At 32.7% G+C, this 23271-nt stretch overlaps 1 protein-coding gene across 3 annotated transcripts; it reads left to right on the top strand.

Annotated features, from left to right (window-relative positions):
- Window positions 1-245: 245 nt before the first annotated feature.
- Window positions 246-22841, top strand: SelR (methionine sulfoxide reductase SelR). 3 transcript variants are annotated; one of them, XM_089647531.1, is made up of 4 exons: window positions 246-343; window positions 598-699; window positions 10668-10829; window positions 19477-22841. In XM_089647531.1, exons 2-4 carry the CDS (start codon window positions 615-617, stop codon window positions 19659-19661), a joined length of 432 nt encoding a protein of 143 aa, XP_089503657.1. In that variant the 5' UTR covers window positions 246-343; window positions 598-614; the 3' UTR covers window positions 19662-22841. The 3 variants fall into 3 exon arrangements, with proteins under 3 accessions (XP_089503657.1, XP_089503656.1, XP_089503655.1); XM_089647530.1 differs by having other exon boundaries at window positions 325-455; window positions 19513-22841; XM_089647529.1 differs by having other exon boundaries at window positions 325-455.
- The last annotated feature ends 430 nt before the right edge of the window (window positions 22842-23271 follow it).

Raw genomic sequence — 23271 nt, 5'->3', positions numbered from 1 at the left:
GAAACATGAATAGAGCACTCGTCAAAGAGTGCAACTAAAAATTATTACCAATATCGGTAAAAAATTCAAAGGAATCAAATTGAAACAACAATAAAAGCTTGAAACTAAAATGTATTTAAATAAAATACTTTATTTTAAGTTTAATTTTAATTATTAGAAGCTTAAAGCTTTATAATAATTGGTTTAAGAGAGAGATTACCTTATTAAACGAACACCTGATTAGGGTATTTTTTTCTACAAAAATGGCATCACCGGGGTATCATGTGTCATCAATTTGACATAACGCGACCAATCTCAGTTAATCAATAGTGCATTACATCGTATTATTCGTGATTTCCCGGCGGTACGTATTATGTATTCTTTAGCGAGAAATCGGATAACAACCGCCGGCCATTTGATAAAGCTAGCAGCCAGGATAAACAGTTCCAACTCCATTCTCAGTCTCAGCACGTCAGGTGGCCAACTTGCTTCCTATAGCGTGAAGTTTTTTACGTTTTAATTCGGTCTTGTTACCTTATACGGCGTGCATGCATTAGTATTTCTGGAACGTAGACGTTGTGGTTGGCTTATTCATTTATTCGTTCTTCTGCTTTTCAGCCGTGTTAACCGACAAAATGGATAAGAAAAGTTTGAAGGAGAGGCTGACTCCAATGCAATATCATGTCACGCAAGAAGCGGGCACAGAAAGACCTTTCACAGGTTGGTTTTCATTTTTATTATCATCAAACAATTCTAAAAAGTTAATAAATCTATCAAAATACGTTGATTAAACATATTGATTTAATTATCATTAATAAAATCTTCTCGTAGTATTATTTTTCTTGTATTAAAATCATGTTATCATATTACAAGACACAAGGTTACTGTATCAGTAACCAATAGTAATAAATATTTTTGTGGTCACTATGAACCTAAATTTTAATTACTTTTTATAATTCATAACATGTTTTGATTAAAAAGGTTAAATATACAGAGAATAGGGACATTTTTAATACGCATATTTTATTTTAAAAACACTTTGTATTGCCACTGATATTCCAGAATATACTAAGTTTTATGTCCCCGATAACTTCACCAGGCTTTTTATTTTCCAAGAGGTAGGACCAACCTACTATTTATGACATTTTTTTAATAAGAGGCTGCATCAAAACTGATGTAATTAATGTATGTAATTGATTAATATACTCAAATGTATGTTATTAATTGTAAATGTTGTGAAATGTTACTGGAATCACTGTTTTTCACAGTAAACAATAAATAAATGAAATTGAATGTGAAGTTATGCATAAACGTATATTATTTTTTGTGTAAACATTGTCACAATATTCATACCGTTGGCAGGAGAGATTCCACAGCATTATCAAAACGTCAACAAAGCTTTTTTTAAATACTTCATGTTATATCAACCTGTCTCTTGTCAGATCTGACCTAAACATGTCTGTAAAGAAATTAAACAATATCATTTTCTTCTGCATTTTACTACACTATTATTTTGAAAGTGGAACTGATGATGATGAACTTCTAGATGTGTTATAAAAAGAATAATATACAAATTACCTTATTTTTATTTATTGTTCTTTAAGAGGAAGCGACAAGCCAAAAATGTGTATATTCTTGGTATACCTTATATTGTAGGTAATAGGCATTAAAATCGCTTGACAAACGTTCGATTTCAAGCGCAAAACTGGTTTTTATTTATTTTTTAAATAATTTTATTAGAAAGCAATAAAGTTAATCAAGTGAAACTGTCACAGATAATCTTAGCTATAATACTTTTTTTTTTTTTTAAGTTGTTTCCTTTACGCGTTCGTACATTTGTTTCTATCAAAAATATATTCTTTTTAGTATTTTACATTTATATTTTTATTTGTATTCTACTCAAGGGAAATGATAGGAAAACCTTTTATTTATCTAAGGCATATTTTTTATTGTTCATAATGTACACCAATTCGTTATAAAGATTAATCAAAATAGTGATTTAGCATTAAGCTTTGCCTTAAAGTATTATCCCGATAAACTACAAAAGCAGTTTGTCAACAGGATGTACAGTACAATTACAATCTAAATTATTTTTTTTTTGTTTTATTTTTTATTTACATACATTTGTTAACATGTAATTGTTGGGTTATGTAATATAATGTGTATTTGTTGGGTTAGCTGGAAGAAATAGGATGTAACCTATAAGCTATACCCTTTGTACTCTGTATTTTTGTTCAGTAAATATTTTTTTGAATTTGAATTTGAAATATCTGTACGTAATATTGTTACTTCTTATAAGATATTCAGATTATTATTATTGGCACACATAATCTAAAATAACACTAAATCTAGATGCTAATAAATAACAACTATTGATTGATAGTGATGATTAGTATATAGTATTTCTACTTATGAGCCATGTTTTCAGCATATACAAAGGACTATCATGTCAAAACCGTGCTTTCAACAATTCCCTCGTTACTCCAAAAAATAAATTTGTTCGCTTATTCGAATGAGGATTGGACATTGTTCCGTTCCTTCTCAAAAAACACCGGTTTGTGCAAATTGCACATTGCAAAATAAGAAATTTGGTGAGAAAAATAAAACAGACCACCCAGCTTTCAGTAACATATGTCCCTACAAAAATAAAATGCTCAAAGTAGCAAGAGACAGAATAGACTTTGAAGAAAAATGACAGTTTTTTTATATGACGCACTAGACGAAAAAAATAATATTGACGAAAAAACATATAACAGCTATCAAGAATACCGTACCCACCAAAACGATCTCAATCTCAGCCCTTTAATTCTACATATGAACATAAGAAGTTTGGAACGGAACATGGATGAATTTTTGACAACAGTAAATAATGATCTCAGGAAGCCCGCTTGCATTGTGTTAACGGAAACACATTCAAGTGGCGTACTATATACCGGGATATACCTATGTATCTACTACAAACCGAATGAACAAAAACAGTGGAATCGTTATGTTCGTACAAAATAATTGTGACATATTGTGCGAGGAAGAAATTAATGTGAATGGAACAAACTGCCTACATGTACAAATGAAGTGTTATAACAAAAAAATTGATTTTATCTCTCTATACAGAACGCACTCGTCTACTGTCTGTTTGTTTATAGAAGAATTAAGACATGTGTTATTAAACTACAGAAACGCGAATACAATAGTTTTAGGTGACATTAATTTAAATATATCGCACAATTCTTCGCACAGTTCTTTTCATAATTTACATAAATGAACTTTGCAGCATGGAAATAGATGGAGAAATAATTAGTTACGCAGACGACACAGTTTTATTATTTAAATCTAAGGATTGGAATAAGGTTTATAACATAGCGAATCTAGGAATCACGGAAGTGAAAAAATGGTTGGACTCAAATACACTCACACTAAACATATCGAAAACAAAATTCACAACGTACAGCATAACTAACACAGGACAGCCAAAAAACAATACAAACACCATAAAAATACACGAATGCATAAACACCAACATCTGCGATTGCCCCCCTCTAGAAAAAACAGAACAAATAAAGTATCTAGGAATCCTAATTGACCATAATCTTAGATGGACACATCACATCAAACAAATCACAAATAGACTCCTCAGAACAATACACATTTTCCTAAACATAAGAAACATATATAAAATAAAACAATTGAAAACAATATATTATGCACTATGCCAATCAATAATAGAATATGGAATAATTGCTTGGGGAGGAGCAACAAACGCAGCTATCGCTCAAATAGAAATCGCACAGAAAACGATATTAAAGGTAATACTCAAAAAACATAAACTAACCGACACAGACCAAATATTTAAAAGCTGTGACGTACTTGATATACGCCAATTATATGTTAAAACACTACTAAACTACATTTTCGACCAAAAAAACAAACCCCAACAAACACAAAATATCACTAATAGACCGGTCAGACAAGCGTACAAAGAAAACATAAAAACTCCGACGGTAAACACTACCTTTGGACAAAGACACCATAAATACCACGCTATTAAAGCATTCAACAGTCTTCCACTTGAAACAAAAATTGAGGAAAATAAAAATAAATTCAAACACAAAATAAAAAAATGGATTAAAGAACAAAAAGACAATATTACCAAAATACTATAACATAAAAGAATAAAACATATACACGCAACACAAAAAAAAATATATAAAACACACAACACGCACAAACACATATAATATCATTATAAATGCCGATTTACATTCTCTTTTGATATTTTTCTTTTAGTGTTATAATTATATTTTAATTTTTAATCTTTATTTATTATTTTAAATTTATCTTTATTTTAATGTTGTTTTTCTTTTATTTTTTTTAAATGTATAAATTCTTAAATTATAAAATGGGGGCCTCAGCACGGGTAAACAACCCAGTGAGGCCAACATTACTAAATTGAAATATGAAATATTGTAAAAAAAATGTATCAACAATAAAAAAATAAAAATAAAAATTATACATCGAACGATAAAGATAATTACTTAAATATGAATTGAATTATGTGTCATGTATAAACTCTTACACCAGAAACGTCAATGGGCAACGTCCATCATGCATTGATCACATTTTCACAAATATCAAGGATATAAATAATTTAAACTCAGGAATTATAAAAACCTCAATTACCGACCATTACATGACTTTGCTACATTACAATTCAATAATACCTCAGGCGATAAACAAACATTGCGGACAAACTGCTAATAATAAGAAAGAAATATCTGTTGTTAATATCGAATCTTTGAAAAATAAATTGTCATCTGAATTATGGTTAGATATTCTCCGAAGTGATAACGTCAACGAGTGCTGTAAAATATTTGAAAATAGATTAACGAACTTTATAAATGATTCAAAAAAAATTATTCCAAAAGGAAATACAGCCAAATTTCATAAAATCAAACCGTGGATAACACATGGGCTTGTTGTGTCCATAAGACACAAAGAATGGCTGAAAGTCTGAATTCGACTCCAATCTTCCATATAATTTTGAAATTTGCCAATTTAAACAAAATTAATATATAAATTCACCTTCCCTCTCACCATGATTTGAAATGATGGCCTAGAACTCTCTTGAAGGGTGAAAGCCAGAAACAATTGGAAAAAAGTAGTTTCTTTGTAAAAATGTGGTTTTATAACTTAGAATGTTTTTTAAGTAATTTTGATTCGATCTAGTATGATTTATACGCAGTGTAGCGTAGGATTCCATGTTTTTGAATATTTTTGGCATATATTTATTTTACATTTGGTAAATGAAAATTTAAGTCGAAGGCGTTCCTATGAATATTTTCATTTACATTTGTAAAAGTGTCTAACTAAATAGTGTTACAAAATATTCAGTTTTGGAAATAAACCCAAACTTTTGCTAACCCGATTTGGGATATGTAGTTAAGTTTTTTATGCAGCCAGCAATTTGTGCGCCATTGTAAAAAGGACTAGTAATTCGTAAACAGATTTTATTTTTGCACACTAAATGGTGATATTACAATGCGAGGTGTCTGGACAATGTCAGATTCTTTTATTGACAATACACGTGGGACACACCCACACCATTCTCCCTGCTCTGCGCAAGTTGGTTTGTTCCCCTCCCAACTGTTGTTTACAACGGTTTACTATATTCACATAAACCAAACCTAACCTAACCTAATTTTTTTTTAACGAAAGACAATCATTCCTGGGTTACGAATAACCTGACAATATTTGAAAATCTCCTACTACCACCACAGTAAGCGGAAAATGTTGCTTGTGTCGTTGTAATGGAGGATTTAGCCAGCCACTGCTATTAAATTTAGCATTCCAAATTTCTACCAAAATAATATAACATTCTTCCCTTGAACACTCACAGTTTTTAAGCTCTTAAAAAAATGTCCATTCGTTAGCCGAGTTGAAAGTAATTATATGAAATTAATAGAAAGAAATGGTGCAAATTATGCTCTGAAAATTATTAAAAACACATCTGGTTCTGTTATTTAACATGTTATAGGTGTGAAAAAAAATCACAGTGTTTCTTTAAATGCTACTTAAGATATTTTTCAAGAGGTTTTTGCTCGTATAAGTCGTATTTTATTTTATACTAGCTGTACCCCGCCACACATTGCTGTGGCTCAGTCTGTGTTTGCAGATAGAGAACAATATTGCATGTTGCTTTTACGTCCAACAGATGGCGCTGTTTTTGAAAAAAAATATGTTTTTTACCTGTCACTGGTGACATCTTTATGAAAGGTATATAAATACACACGCGTATTCGATTACAACGTTGTGTCAAAATTTCAAAGCAATCGATGAAGATCTTTCGCAAATTTAAGACTTTGAACAAACGAACATTTACATTTTTATTTATGTAGATTTTCACAACAGTCGCTTATGCAATTAAAGTTAATATTTTTTTATATACTAGCATGCTCTCTCTATCATTTGTATTTACATAACTCCCTTACAAACCACTCTTCGGTAATTTCATTCAGGCATCATCATAATCGTAATTAAGGCATCTGTTTTTTCCTCCTTCATATAATCCAGGCCTTTTCAAGACCTGTATTAAAAAATCCCTTTCTACAGCCCCTACCTTAACCTGCCTCACAACGCTGCCCAACCTGGTGGCGACATAGTTTCCTATTTACAATATACAGATAGGGGCTCTATTGTGAGACACACTTTAAAAAAAATCTTCTTTTTTAATGTTTTATTTATTTTTATTTTATTTTATATTATAGAAACAAACAGTACATGATTTACAGAGATGAAACAATACACAGGAATAAGATACTTCATGTTGGGTACCTATGATATGTTTCCTTGTAATGTCTGCTAAGTGGTATGTTTATTCCTTAAGGTTAAACGCAACGCTCGTTGTATTCTACGTGTTCACAGATGGCGTTAATTAATTAATTTTGTTTAAATACGCTTTTGCAAGGTATTGCTTTACAATATTAAGACAAATCATTTGTTTGCGCCCGTATATACGCAATATGAATATGAATCAATAGTTTTGTTCGTTTAAAGACTTAATTCTTTCGAGAAAGGCACACAAATACAATATTTTACCGATGATTCAATCCAATATTGTATTTGTATGCCTTTCTCGATAGAATTGAGTTTTTATATAGACAAAACTATTTATTCATATTCATATTGCGTATATGAGGGCGCAAACAAATAATTTGTCTTAATACTGTAAAGCAATACCTTGCAAAAGCGTATTTAAACAAAATTAATTAATTCACGCCATCTGTGAACACGTAGAATACAATGAGCGTTGCGTTTAACCTTAATTACCAGGTGACGTGTGTAGTATGTAAGTGTGTGTGTTTCTGTATGTATGCGCATTGAACTGTTTAAATTATTGACATGATGCCACATTTGAATTTGGGCAGTGGATCTGAAAAAATTTCATTGTTAGAGTTTTACGGAGCCTTACTATGTTAAAATCTGGATATTTAACCTTTTAAAATACATACTCATATAATTCGAGGCTCTACAGCTTGTGATGGAAAGGATATTGGGAACTGAAAATGTTTTAATAGATTTGGAAATTCCATACAAAATAACTGTACAATTTTCACGACGGCAGAGCTCGCCGTTCGAGAGTTTTTGCTGCTTCAGATAGGACGCAAACAGATTTTCTTCTTATAAAATTTTCAATTCATCAATATAAATACAAAAATCTTTTTTCGAAATCACGATTTGTTCCAGTAACCCTGGTCTTCCTTCTTCCGTGGTTCACTTGATCGTGCCACCTCTAATAAAAATGTCACTATCTTCAATCTAGAATCGTACAGAATGCATTTAATTAAATAATGACAAAGTTGACCTGTTGGTCTGATTTCATAAAAGGTTAGGTTGTCCTATTGAAGGCGAATGAAGGTCAATCATTCTATTCAGGGGATAGGTAACTGTTATATATTGACCTGATGGTCATTTGCTCTAATACTTAAATTGGTTTTGTGTTGAAAAGAGTTGTGTAATTTAATTTAAGCTGATCAAAAAATATTTTTATTTATTTAAAATTTAAATTCTGCTTTTGTGGTTTGTCTGCGGGTACATATTAAGAATTAATACAAATCTTGGAGGTAGAAATTATCCCACTTCCCAACATCCAATCGAGCTGCAACTCGGCAGATAGACTCGTTGTCGATGACAATGCATTCTATCAACTTTATATATACGCATTTCCTTGAAATTGGATGACGTTACAGCAGTTAATATATGAAATAAATATCGGTCCTACCCAATCGGGATTTGGCTCAGTTGTTAGTGCTGTTGACTGTGATCCCTGGGGAGAAAGGTTCAATTATCAGACAAACCAAAAAAGTATATATTTGGAATTGGCTACTAGCGGGCCCCAAGAGATGGCGCAACTAGGTCAAAAATTAAAAATAGATTCATTTAAAAATATTGAGAGTCATTTAAAAATATTTTATAACATCCTAAAAATATGGGATAAACGTTAAAATCTTGTTGGGTTCATTGGCTTTAAACCGCAGTAAGCAGTTTGTACGTTTCTATATTAAACGGGGTTTTCCAATAAGAGGTGTTATTTTGATATTCAATCGTAAAAGATCAATGGTTTCGTTGCTTGTGTGGCACGTAGCTCCGTCTTGTTGAAAGTAAACGTTGTCCAGATCAATACCATCCAATTCCGGCCATAAAAAATCATTAATCATCTCTCGATAGCGCAATCCATTCAACGTAACTGTTGCTCCAGCCTCATTTTCGAAAAAGTAAGGTCCAATGACTCCGCCGGACCATAAACCGCACCAAACAGTAACACGTTGAGGATAGAGAGTCTTTTCAAAAATTACTCTTGTGTTTTCCGAGCCCCAGATGCGACAATTTTGCTTTTTGACAAAGCCACCGAGGTGGAAATGGGCCTCATCACTCAAAATGATTTGCATTTGATTCACTCAAGTGAATTTTAACTTTGTTTTTCTGTTCTATTTTTTTGTTTTTGATCATATATTTTTTTGTATCTCTATATGGAATGTGTGAGACTGCACTAACCTCCCCACATACCGGAATAAATACTTTTATTATTATTATTTAATAATAAATTATTAATTGTTTTAATTAGCACATTTACTTTATCATTTGAAATAATGATCACCTCATGCTTAGAATGCTTGTAAATTATAATTAATTAAAAAAAATTGCAATATCATCTCAGCTATGTTACGTTAGCAAAAAGATTTTTATAAATATTGTGTTTTTACAGTACGTAAAAAAATATTATCTTTTTACTACGATAATAATACCATATATCTGTTATCTTCTAGTTTAGATTATTCTGTTGTCTTTATTTAATACTACGCATTATCAGTTCTAACCTTCAACCATTATCTTAACAATTCTGTTTCTTAACTGATTTTCCAGCCTAAACAGTTTTGTAATTATCTTGTTTAATTTTTGGGTTATAATGCTGTGTTCGCTTCCTCCTTTTTTAGCCAACGTTTGGTTCAGTATCCGGTACTTGTTGGCTACACCAAAACTAAACGCCGAAAACCACATTAATTTAACTAATTATTATTTCATTTTATTTGGTGTTACGCCCACTCGGGCTTTTACATGCATTTTTGAACAGAATATATCTAGTAAGCTATGGATATTTTATGGATAGTTATTAAAATTCACTTGAGTGAATCAAATGCAAATCATCTTGAGTGATGAGGCCCATTTCCACCTCGGTGGCTTCGTCAACAAGCAAAATTGTCGCATCTGGGGCTCGGAAAACCCAAGAGTTATTGTTGAAAAGCCTCTCTATCCGCAACGTGTGACTGTTTGGTGCGGTTTATGGTCCGGCGGAGTCATTTGACCTTACTTTTTCGAAAATGACGCTGGAGCAACAGTTACGGTGAATGGATTGCGCTACCAAGAGATGATTAATGATTTTTTATGGCCGGAATTGGATGGTATTGATCTGGACAACGGTTACTTTCAACAAGAAGGCGCTACGTGCCACACAAGCAACGAAACCATTGATCTTTTACGATTGAATATCAAAATAACACCTCTTATTGGGAATCCTTGTATTTTGTAATTTTTTAATATGCCTCATAGATTCAGTTTCTTCTGCTGTTTTCAAGTGACAAACATAACTTTCATCTAGGAATGTTTAATAATGGTCAAATAATTGTGGCATTTTATTACGCTGTGTGATTTTCAGTGATACTTCATGGATCACATATGTATATGACATCGGCATATGGGGATAGCCGCCGAAGGATCACATATGCAACAGCCGCGTAGATATGGTTTACAACGTTTTTAGCGCGTTCCATGAGACGCAAATTGCATATTAATAACTCTTGCGTTTTCTCTAGTAAACAAGTTCAAACAGTGTCTTTGACTTCATTCTCGTGCTTCAAAGTTAAAATACTGTTTTTATTTATTACCAGGCTGCTATTTCTTCATTTTTGTGCTTCCAAGTGGAATTATTTTGTTTCCATTTATTTCCAAGCTGCTTTGACTTAATTATTGTGCTACAAAGTGGAAATATACTATGTTTCAATTTATTTCCAGGCTGCTTTGACTTAATTATCATGAGCGATGAGGAAATATAGTATGTTTCAATTTATTTCCAGTCTGCTTTGACTTAATTCTCGTGTTTCAAAGCGTCAATTTAATATGTTTGCTTTTATTTCCAGGCTGCTACAACAAGGTTTACGATGAAGGTATGTACGTGTGCATAGTCTGTCGCCAAGACCTGTTCAGCTCCAAGACCAAGTACGACTCGGGCTGCGGCTGGCCCGCCTTCAACGACGTCCTCGCCAAGGAGAAGGTCACGCTGCATAAAGATACCAGCACAGGTATACCTCCTAACCTAACCTAACCCAACTAAAGCATTTTGTATTATACTATACTTATTGATACAGCATACTCTTTCTCAGCAGTAATGCATCCAACAGAAAGAGAGGTTTCAACCTAACCAAAACAATTGGAATTAAAATAATTGATACAGTGAAACCCTTTTATATCGACAATCTTGAAGAACTAAGTCGGATGTGCAAATGTATGGTTTTGATCAAGAAATATAGTGTTGTTCGATATCTTGTAGTAAGCCCTATTTATTTAATTGGAGAAATATATGATCAAAAGCAGTAAAAACATAGAAACTCAACTTTAAACAGCTCAACTACAAAGTTGCACATCCGACATTGTTCTTTGGGACCGTCGATATGGTTTTATATAGACAGTACCTTTGATAACATCTCTCTCTTTCTCAGCAGTAGTGCATCCAATAGATCTTAATCTACAAATAATTGGAAATAGCTTATTGATACAGTGAAACCCTTTTATAAGGTTTTCCTAGAGACAATACCGTTGATAACCTCTTTCTCATCATTAGTGTATCTCACAGAAAGAGAGATTATATGCTAACCTAATTTAACCAAAGATTTTTTTTAAATTGCCACAGTGAAACCCTCTTATAAGGTTTTCAATAGACTTGTTACAAATTCTATGTAGAAAATTGCAATATGGGGGTTGGAAATTTAACTGTGTGCGTGTGTTTTTTTTTTTTTTACTTGTTACAAATAAAATTTAATACATTCTGCAATAACGATTGTGGAATGAATAATTATTTACAATTTACTGAATTTTTGCATAATCAAACATTACTTGTTTTTCATATTATTCTTTTAAATTCTTTTGATAAAAAATACCTGTTGTTTTCTTGTCCTAAAAAAACATACAAACTTTCAATGTTTTTAATTATTTCATTCCATCTGTCATGGTGACTTGACTTTGGTGTAAAATTTTTATTGGATTTCCATGATTTGCAAAATTTTTATTTGCTTGTCGGTTTGTCATGTAAAATAAAATGTACGTTTTACCGTTAAAAAAAACATATTCCAAAGGTGTATGAATGTGAATGAAGTAAAGATTGTGTGCCGATGAGTTGTGTGGTGATCCATTATCTCTGCCTAACCTGTGGATGGATGTATGGGATGATGATTAGATCAGTCGGTGGCTGAGTTGACATCGTGTTTGGGTCCCACCCAGGCGTAGTGTGTTCAATTCCTCGGCTGGCTAAGTTCTCCATCACAACACAAGCAACAGTTTTAGTCAGTCTTTCTTTTAAAAAAAATTAGGTTAGGTTAGGCTTAGTTTATGTGAATATAGTAAATAGAGTAAGGAAGAGACAGAGCTGCCTGTAAGGGCACGGGGAACAAACCAACTTGCGCGGAGCAGAGAAAATGGCGTGGTTGTGTCCCACGTGTATTTGTCAATAGTTGAATCTTACAGTATACAGGCACCTCGAATTGTAATATAACCATTAAGTGCGCAAAAATAAAATCTGCTTACGAATTACCTGGTGCACAAATTGCTGGCTGCGTAAAAAAATTAACTACATATCCCAAATCGTGAGAACAAAAGTGTAATATTTTGTTACACTATTTAGTTAGACACTAAGACAAAAGTGTCAAATTTACTAACCACACTAATTTTTAGCGTCTCTGCGTAAATTCAGTTATATAACTAATTAAATTTTTATGAACATTCTGATCCTGCGCAGAAAAGTACCACAATGGACTGCGCTGCAAATTGTTGCCTTAATTTAGCAAACTTTACATTCTGCGCAGATTTTGGTTATTTTAATATGCGCCCTAGTTCTCGTTCGACGTACGACTGATGTCATAGATTATTAAAAAGCATTCTTGAACCCTCTTGGTGCCAAAAATATGGTCACGTGGTTTGTCTACAGCTCGTCGAAGTGATACCCGGATTTCATGTTAGGAAAAAATCAATATAAATGTATATGAGTAAACCACATTTTATTTGTGACACAGCAGAAAAAGTCTTTCCCATATAAAGTAACAGATAATATTATATTATATGGTACTTTGCATAGTTAAGTCACATGTTTATGATAAATGACTTTATTAACACATAATTATATATCAATCAATTATATGTCACGCTCTAGACAAGATGATTAATTTTAGCCTCGGTTTTTGCATGTCACTTTGTTCTTGATAACAGTGTTTGTTGTAACTCTACTAAGTAATTAAGTCTGTCGTTTATTGAGTATCATTGGTGTCAAGTGATACTAATTAAATTAATTCGTTTTATCAAAATATCTGTTGATCTTATTATATCTTCAGTCTTAAAGCATAAATATAAACTACACTATGTTTTAACTACCCCACAGCCAAGTGGGGTAGTAGGTAGTACCCAAAATTACTATCATCCTTATATTAGCTTAAACACTTGACATATCATTTTAGTATCTTACGTATTCCTGCTCAAATACATAAGTTACTATTAATAATTGACTGAATAATTGGGATTTCTAAAGTTTAACTCTTTGCACGCGGCCGTATCAACTGTTGTTACGGCAAAAAGTCCATACTCATACGCGGCTGTATCAACAGTTGATACGGAAACTTTGAATGCCGATATTCCAGCGGTCTTTCGACATAAATTTATTTCCCGCTCGCTTGAACATTCATAGAACTATCACGATGCTGACATCTACAAGAATTTCTCGAAAATAAAATTGTATTTCATTAAAAAAAAATCGATAATCAAGTGAGCCTCTTTGCGCCTTCGAGTGCTATAGTTTACAATTTTGTCAACGGATGGCGTTAGTCCAATTTTGTTATTATATTATGTGACATAAAATTTAAGTGTTCAGTTTTAGAAAAAGTTTTCATAACTAAAAATGATAAGTGCTCATGGTGTCCCACTTGTGTCTATCACCTAAGTACACACACGCCGAGTGAATGGCGGGACCACATTCAAAAGATACGGTACGTCTTTGTATGAAATTTTATGTTTTTGTTTTTATAAACATCTAAGAGTGTTGACACACGAGGATTTGTTTTCATATTGTGGAGAATAATCTGTTTTGTCTATATAGTCCAATAAATCATGCCAGAATGCTTTAATTTGACATTTAATTGCGTGCATAGGTATTTGAAAATATGTACCGCGTACGGGTATAGATAAAACGGAGCAAATTAACGCGGTTAAAAGGTTAAAAGCCCATAAGACAGAAAAATGCATGGGGTCGTCGGAACACCCACTTGGTTACAGACGTTTTGTTTGACATCTTGGCCTGGCAAGAGTTAAGATCATTTTTCATGTAACTAATTGATAAAAGCACGGTGAATGATAGAAAAAGTCAGGGAAACCCGAGTGAGATGTGGCACGATCAAGTGATTCAAATTCTTGTGTCAGACAATGTCAAAAGTCATAATATTAGAGTAGATATTTTTTTTTTTTTTTAAGAAAGACAAACATTCCCGGGTTACGAATAACCTGACAATATTTGAAAATCTCCTACTACCACCATAGTAAGCTGAAAATGTTGTTTGTGTTGTGATGGAGGACTTAGCCAGCCGAGGAATTGAACACACTACCCCTGGTTGGGACCCAAGCGCGATGTCAACTCGGCCACCGACCGGCCATATGAATATGAATGAAGCAAGGAGGGTGTGCAAAAACAGAGTTGTGTAATGATCTATTCTCTGCCCACCCCTGCGTAGAAACAGCATGATGGTTAGTTAGTTAGTAGAGAAAGCAATTCAGAATCGAAACGTGATTTGAAATAATTTTAGTTACGATATGATTTGAGACTTTCACGGCCAAAAATATCATAGTGTTTTATTTTTGGGGTATTATGCCGTGTTGCGTTACGTCCTTCTTTAGCCAACGTTTTGGACAGCATTACGGTGTCCATCATCGTGGCAGGTGTATAATCACACAGATTACACATTGACCACAATCTACACATTCCCACTGACGATTGACACTGTAATACTGTCCGAAACGTTGGCTAAAGAATGATGTAGCGCAGCATGTAATATAATACCCTAAAAATAAATCACTATAATAACTTTAGCTATGTTTACTGACCAAATCTGAATAGCCAGATCCTTCCTCTTCTCCCTCTTCAACCTCAAAATTAGGACCCATTGACTCACGGCTGTTAGGACTCTAACGCGGTATGTAATAAAGTAGCGAATTACTATGTTGTGAAAGTTGATGGAAAAGAAGTCGGAACTGACTAATGTAAATCCCGACGTGACTAATCTAAAATATGTACGAATGTGGATGAAGCAATTTTTTTTAAGAAACATACTTTGGACGGTGTGTTTCACAGTATTTTAACAATTCATCAAATTACAATGTTAATTTTCAAGTTCTGTGAAAGTCCTATTCAAGTTCTGTTATTATTTCACTGTGGGCTAGTTGCTTCGTAGAACTGAAATAAAAAAAAAACCTGATGAATTGTTCAAATGCTGTGAAAAATCCCGTCCTTAATTTTTTCTTTTAAGGCGATGCCATACGTAGTAATGCAAAATCATGTGTTTTTGGTTTGAATATTTGGTCGCCTAGAAATGTTTCAGATGCTTTAATTAAATTCTGCGAGTAGAATACATCTTGACCTTTGAAATAATCGAGTATTTTTTAGATAAGTCTTTTTATAAGCCCAGAAAAAAATAATGTATAAGTCCTATGAAAACTGCTTTAAAGTTCAAAATCTCCTACTTACGAACCCATTTTCGGTTATGATTTTATTGTATAATGTGACAAATTAAGTTATTTATAAAATGATCAAAAAAAAATTAAATATTTATGCCTGAACATCCACAAAATAAAATAAAAGGCACTTTTTGGCCATGTTTTTTTCTTGCATAAATCAAAACAGGCGGATGGTGTTAAGCGGGAATTTAAGCCTTATCGTCATCTACGTAAGGTGTGTTATTGATAGCGGATCAATTTAAAATATTACACGACGTAGTGCATCGCCTTAACGCTTTTGGAATATCAATTATTACATGCAGTTATATTTTTTTTGTTTACTGCATTGTCATTTTTTATATTTTTACGCATGCTAAATCCATTCCCACTATTTTTTATTCATTATTATTTGTTACTGTAATCAGAACAATTTATGCCATGTATTATTTTCATTAAGTACAGTAATATCCCGATGTTAGATTGTCAAGGTGCAAACAACCAACCTTCATCGTACCCATATCCTTCCCTTCTTGACTTCCTACAGTCATACAACACTTCCTAAATTGGGAATGCCGTAGTCCTTAAGTAATGCTTATATGAACAACGCAACAAAAGGAATTACTGTATTTAATAAATTATTGTTTGTTTAAATATGATTAAAAGTGATTATTTTACTGCCATTTATTTGTAATCATATGTCTTCAGTCCAAGTTGTAAATATTTAATTATGAATCTCATGATTTCTCTCTCAATATTTTCACTGTCAAATTAAAATTTGTTTAATTGTAGACAATTTTCTCTAAATAATAATCAAAGGTGACGGATATAAAAATTACTTATTTTGCATTTTATAAAAAATCTTTCAACTCTCTAAAAGGCGTTACATACCTCCCGGCAATCAGAGACAATATCGGGGCAGTGGTGAGGAGCATCTTAGATCGCTTACTTTATCACCACGACAGTAGACAAATCGGGACCGATATCTAAATCGCCTCCGAACGTAGGGACGTGTGTAAAGCCTTTAATACGGTCCTAGAACCTGCATTTAACGTGGACCTTTCAAATGTCAAAAAAACAAAATGGCACTGATTGCCCATTTGAATTTCTGCGAAAAATTCAAACCTGAATGTCAATTTAAAATGTGCTCAATCACATTGGTGGCACTGAAATTGTGCAATTGAGCTTAATTTATCTTAGAAATCGCTCAGTTTGATTGGCGCCAACTATTCCTCTATTCCCTTCAAAATACTAAGTGAGAATAGACAACTATGTGAAGAATTTGATATTGTCGTGATTCATTTTTGGGTTATTAAGCCTTCTTGCTCTTCTGTCTTCTTTAGCCAACGTTTCGGACAGAGTTACAGTGTCCACATCGGGGGAAAAGTGCGTATTACACGCATTAATAATCTTAATTACGTGGGCAATTAAAATCGACAAAAATTAAATTAATATTACTAGGGACAATAGGGCTAATTTTAATAGTTTTTGGTATCCGGTATTTGACGGCTACGCTAAAACTAAATGCTGAAAACCACATTAATATAACTAATAATTCTACTGAAATACAAACAGGCACTAAGAGGATTAACGCATTCAACACGTTATCACTTCTACAAACATAAACACACACTTCTCCACAATCTACGTAAATACCCTGACGATGGACACTGTAAAGCCCCTAGTACACATTGAGCCAACTTTAGTGTCAACCCAGCAACGTGTGAACGCTGTTGGCGCCAAGATCCTTTGATGTGTGCACAAAAAATGACAATAATCAGGTTGGCCGGCCAACAGCAAATATACGCCATGTGGTCCTGTACACGTTGAGCCAACGCATCGGACACTGTCCGAACGTTACACTGTGGACTATTTTACTTCGACAGTTGGCCAAAACTATGGAATGAGTTTTTTTCGCAATAAAACATATTTTAGGGGCATGAGACACAAACAAAAAAGATTCACACAACGACTGCGATAAGACTGTTTTCCGGTAAGGTAATATGTCAGGGATGGGGTTGAATTGTTAAAATGGCGGCCATGTGATTTAATGACCAGAATATGCCATTTTTTTGGGTTTTTAACGAAGTGACGGCCTTCATGGTCGAGGGGTAAGGATCTCGACTAGCAATCAGAAGGTCGCAAGTAAATTTCATATGACAACTTTGTGTTATTTCGCAATTTATTAATTTAAATTAATATATAGTATACCTGAGGCACGTTCCAGAGTGAAAGATATTATCGGTATTGTCCTAGTGTCTAAGTACACCATTCAGAATTGAAACATTGCTTGAAATGGCCGTATTTGGTGACCAGATCTGAATAACCAGGTACTCCCCCACCTATCTCTCCCCCATCTCCTTCCCCTCCCTACTAAATTCAGCCTCATAACATACCCCAATTATTGGAGAAACCATAGTCTCACTGGCCGCAGACGGTTGGGAGAAGTTCGGACTATTGTGTGGTTTTCACTTATGGCCAAAATTATCTATAGTCATACTCGTCTGTGCGTTAGCTAATGATGGAGGAAACGCGACAGGGCATAATAACCCAAAAATGAATCATGGTAATACTTTTGGCTGCGAAAATCACAAATGTTAAATACATCAACAACAATCATTCTGTATATCGTGTGTGTCTCTTGGTAACTTGATTGAACTCATTGGTGAGGGTTTAAAAAGCTTTTGTCTAATGTTTACTATTTTTCTTCCTCCCTTACCACTGCCTTCCCTGTCTGTTATCCTTCTCTCCCTTCAATTTGCTTTATTTATAATTATTCTTTACCTTGTTTGCTTTTTTTCTTTATGTTTACATTATGTATCACTTATCACCACCTAATTACATGGCTTAACTAACTTTTACTGCATCTGGGTTATCTAATTTCCCTCTGTTAACACTTATTAACGCATTCATGCATGAACACGTGCACGCACTAATGCTTTTGCATTTCGCATTAATAAATTCACTTCAAATCTGTCAAATGTAATCATTTACATTAATACACAACTTTAATTATATCTCAAATTATTTGCAAAACATTTTATAACTGTTTGAATTATCTGCAAAAAATTAATAACCCTGTGAAATAATATTACAATGCCGACAATAATTATGTAATCTGGATTGATAAAACTCCATTGTTGAATACTTTTTTTCCATAATATTGTTTAACTCCATATCTTGTCCTTTCTGAATTAACCTAACCTAACCTAACATCCTTTGTACACCGTACTCTCGCTCTGAACACGTCCTTATCTCTTACTTTTATAAACCCTTTCTACATCTTCTCTTACTCATAAAAAACATTTTTATTCCGTTACTCTTTATTTACATTCTTCCAAATACCTTTTTCACTTATTTTTATTACAAACTTATTTACACCTATTCCCATCCAAAATTCGTTTTTATTCCTTTATATCACATTTATTTACTTCCAAAAACCCCTTTTTACACCTATTTTTATTCTCAACAACTTATTTACACCTATTCTCACCCAAAATTCGTTTTTATTCCTGTATATCACATTTATTTACTTTAAAAAATCCCTTTTTATTCTTAACAACTTATTTACATCTATTCTCATCCAAAAATTCGTTTTTATTCCTTTATATCACATTTATTTACTTCCAAAAACCCCTTTTTACACCTATTTTTATTCTCAACAACTTATTTACACCTATTTTCATCCAAAATACGTTTTTATTCCTGTATATCACATTTATTTACTTCCAAAAACCCCCTTTTACACCTATTTTTATTCTTAACAACTTATTTTACACCTATTTTTATTCTTAACAACTTATTTTACACCTACTCTTCTCACGACTTTCTCGTTAATTTACGTTCTAACATATTATTTTACACTTATTATTATTATTTGTGTTAACCCGACTAAATATCCAAACTATGCAAAACCAAACCATCCCGAACCCCGTCCACTTCCCCTCCTTGTCTTTCGGCAAACGATGGGCCGATTGTGGGCGCTAGTTGGTGGCAACATCTTACTGATTATAACGCGCCCAGGCTCGGTGCGCACGGAAGTCCGGTGCTCCGCGTGCTCTGCTCACCTGGGGCACGTGTTCGACGATGGACCCGCCCCGACGAAGAAGCGATTCTGTATCAACTCCGCCTCCATCGAGTTCATCCCGGCCGGAGGAGAGGTTAAGTCATGATCGCGCCAGCAGACACGGACGACGGTAGCCAAGCAGACCTGTGGCCTCTTGTAAATGTATTTATTTTAATGTTTCCTATTGCTGACAGTCGTAAAGTTGCGAAACCTGCTATAGAATTTTCTGCTGATTTCGAGACAATTGCAAAAAACCTTTTAGAACTGAACATAAACATAATATAAGTTTTTTTTATTAATATCAATATATTCAGCATTAAATGTACATTATTTTTGTATTCAAGTCGTTCAACACAGTTTTTCACAACTGTCTCGAAATCGACAAAGTATTCCAGAGCATGTTTTGCAGCTCGACGATTCAATTGTTCGTTGAATCTGTGGATTTCTGTTAGACGTGCCATCGATGGGTGTCGTTTATAAGACAAAAAGAGTTACAACGGAGCGATAGGATTAGTCCTGGATACATAATATATTTTTGTGGACTCGGTGGCAGCACAGAACAGTGACAAAATAGAGCATCTTATTGTCTTGTTCTGTTTAGTCTCTAATCTGTTTTATCCGATTATCATTTTTGTGTTTGGTGACTTGACTGACACAATATTTATTTGATTGAGAATATTTTCAATGCCTGTGAGTTCATTGTATTGTATTTACATGTTTGTCAATTTTTATTGGAGCATAATACATATTGCCCTATTCATTAAATGTATCAATATAAGTTATAAGAATTTAAAATATTGATGGATCAATGCTATAATTTTTGTTGAATTATTTTTCATGCAACATTCAAACACTTTTGTATGGATAAACACCATCACCCCCAATACTCTTTTCATACATAAGTTGTAATTTTAATAAAATGATTTGTATAAATATCAAGTATATAACGGACCAACAAGAATACATTTAATTGGCAGATTGTTTGTCAATACTGTTTGTCAGACTCTTCTGTCAATCAAGTCATCACCGCAAATATAAATATTAATTATTTTTTGGTTAAAATATGAAATGTTTAAAAACTAGCATAGAAATATAATTTTTTACCATCCATTTTCATTGTTAATTTATTATAATGCTCTTCTAAAACCAGATATCATACAATGTAGAAAATAGTGACTTTATCATGGATTCCAGACCTTTAAAAATTAAAATTGAATTGTTCATAATATATTTGTGTACTCAGTAGAAATAGCACTTCTTAAATAACTACATGCAATTCTTGATTGTCCGTTCGAAAAAATTTAAATTTACATTATTAGTTCCATACAAAATATACTAATTGAATTCAGAGCAGTTAACAAAGTCAAAATGTAACTATTCTTCCAAAAAAAATATACATACTCCATATTTTTAGGTTAGGTTTAAAATGTAAAATAAACTACTTTTCAGTGATTGGGAGAAGTAAAAGCAAGCTGTCCAAAACTAGTCGATAAAATGGCAAAGCTGTTAACAGGTATAATGATAATATGTTTTATTTTCATTTATAAAGTCTAGTATATTATATTGAACATTATTTTTATACAAACGTTTGCGACATTGATATTTTTGCTGTGCATTATCACATAGAAACCGTTTTAATATTATAAAACTGTGGATTCGTCGGACATATCGCAATGAAAAAAAATGCGTAATAGATTTTCTATGGACGAATTTTTTTTTTAATTTTCGTCTAGCAGAGCCATCTGTTGGCGATACGTCCAAATAGGGACATATTTTTTGGCCTATGTATTGAATTTATACCCAAAAAAGGTTGTGTTAGATATAGGTATTGCAACCGGAGTTGAGTGAAGTACTGCTATACTTCAACTCTTGTTGAGAGACCTATAAATGGTGTAAAGAATTTTGAAAAAGAATTTTGTAACATGTTTACAATCGAAATGACGCCTTAAAACTGTAAATACTCGATGTCAGACGATATTGAAATCAAAAATTCAACTAATTTTATCGAGTTTTAATTGTTTAATGAGAGATGCCTTCTTGAAATCTGAATTTAGTTCAACCCACTTATAATAATGTGTACTAGAGAGATGCAACGAATATTAGGCCACTATTCGGCCGAATGCCGAATACCTAATAATGAAAATAAAAATGCATTATAATGCTCCTTTTATATGTAAACAAAACGTCTATTTAATAATAGAGTTAACGTTATACAATATTTCAAATCAATCAGAGGCAAATTGTGGTGAATAAAACCCAGTTTTCTACGTTTGATGATAACAGACGAGTTTTTCTTCGTAGACCATTATACCAGATTCTGAAATAGACTCTCACTATAGTGGCGCAAGGTGACGAAAGATAAATTTTAACGAACTTCATTAGGTGTGGATATTGTTTTGCGTTCGCAGACCACCAATTGTAAGGATTTGCCTTACGGTTGAGACGAGCACTTTTCAAATAAAAATCTCTTTTGCCGTTGCACTTTTCTCCATCTATTCATTTTACATATTGGCAGCAGCAACTATTCGACGCTTTGGCGAAGAGCACTGCCGAATATTCGGTATTCGTCCAAATCACTACATATTTTTAGCATCTCTAATGTGTACTATCTTGATATTTCTCTATATGTATATGTAATTAGCCAAATTTTGACAAATTTCATTCCTAATAAAGTTTGATAATATTTATGACCGTGCTAAAAAAAAATTATAATATCATCTCAAATTGATACACTTTGCAAAATGATTTACTTAAATTACCGAACAGATTGTAATTATGAATTTCAATCTATAATCTATTCATTTTGTAGACTTACACAGCAATCAAACATACTAATTTCGGTTGTCAGTGATGTGATTCTTGCTTCAAAATATTCACATTCAATGAACTCAAATTTAAGTTTCATTTTCAAAATTTTAACTGATTGTGTGAAGAATAATTGAAACGAGCAACATAGTACCATGTACTGTGGACCTGTAATATAACTTTAACAGAAAATTATTAGACTTATTGTCTTTTTCAAAATTGGAATCATAATATCCCGTGATTTTTCACGGAATCTGCATCGGAACATACTGATTAAATTTAGGAAAGATATATTATTTTATATTTCTAAAGATTATCTTTAACTAATCCTGCTTCAAGCAATTAAAAGTTTTGTTCTACTTAACCTTTCATTTTGATATCATCGAAATATGTAATTGCAAAAAATGGTTCCTATATTTATTGATTGTTTTTTTACCATTTTTGAAGGATAAATGTATGGTTGTATGTATTGGGTGAATAAACAAACAAACAATTTAAAACAACAATGTTTTTTTTTTAAATACCTTTCCACTCTGTAATCTAACTATATACTCGTATATAAAAAAATTATAATATTTGTAATTTAAAAAAAAAAAAAAAAAAAACCGCGCCATCTGTTGGACGTAAAAGCAACACGCGCCATTGTTTTTTCTGCTTAGACAGATTGAGCCAGATTGGTTCAGCTAGTATTTTTATAAATACATATCGTAGACTGCGTAACTCCATTTTTCTCGAAAATAAGATTTTAATGCCATCTAGTGTTACAATTAGTCCCGCTCAAATAGTAAAACTTGTAAACTTGTGAAAAATTACTCTTCGTTTTTAAACACAAATCAGTAAAATGTGCATGGCTCCATTTTGCAGAATTAAGTAAACTTCCTAACTCTGTTTTAAAATGGAAAGCCTTAAAT

This window comes from Hesperophylax consimilis, chromosome 26 (assembly GCF_061612785.1).
Source record: "Hesperophylax consimilis isolate HC1 chromosome 26, BYU_Hcon_1.0, whole genome shotgun sequence".
NCBI classification, from domain to species: domain Eukaryota; kingdom Metazoa; phylum Arthropoda; class Insecta; order Trichoptera; family Limnephilidae; genus Hesperophylax; species Hesperophylax consimilis.
The sequence above is the reverse complement of the archived record's forward strand: the minus strand, read 5'-3'. Positions and strand labels throughout refer to the sequence as shown.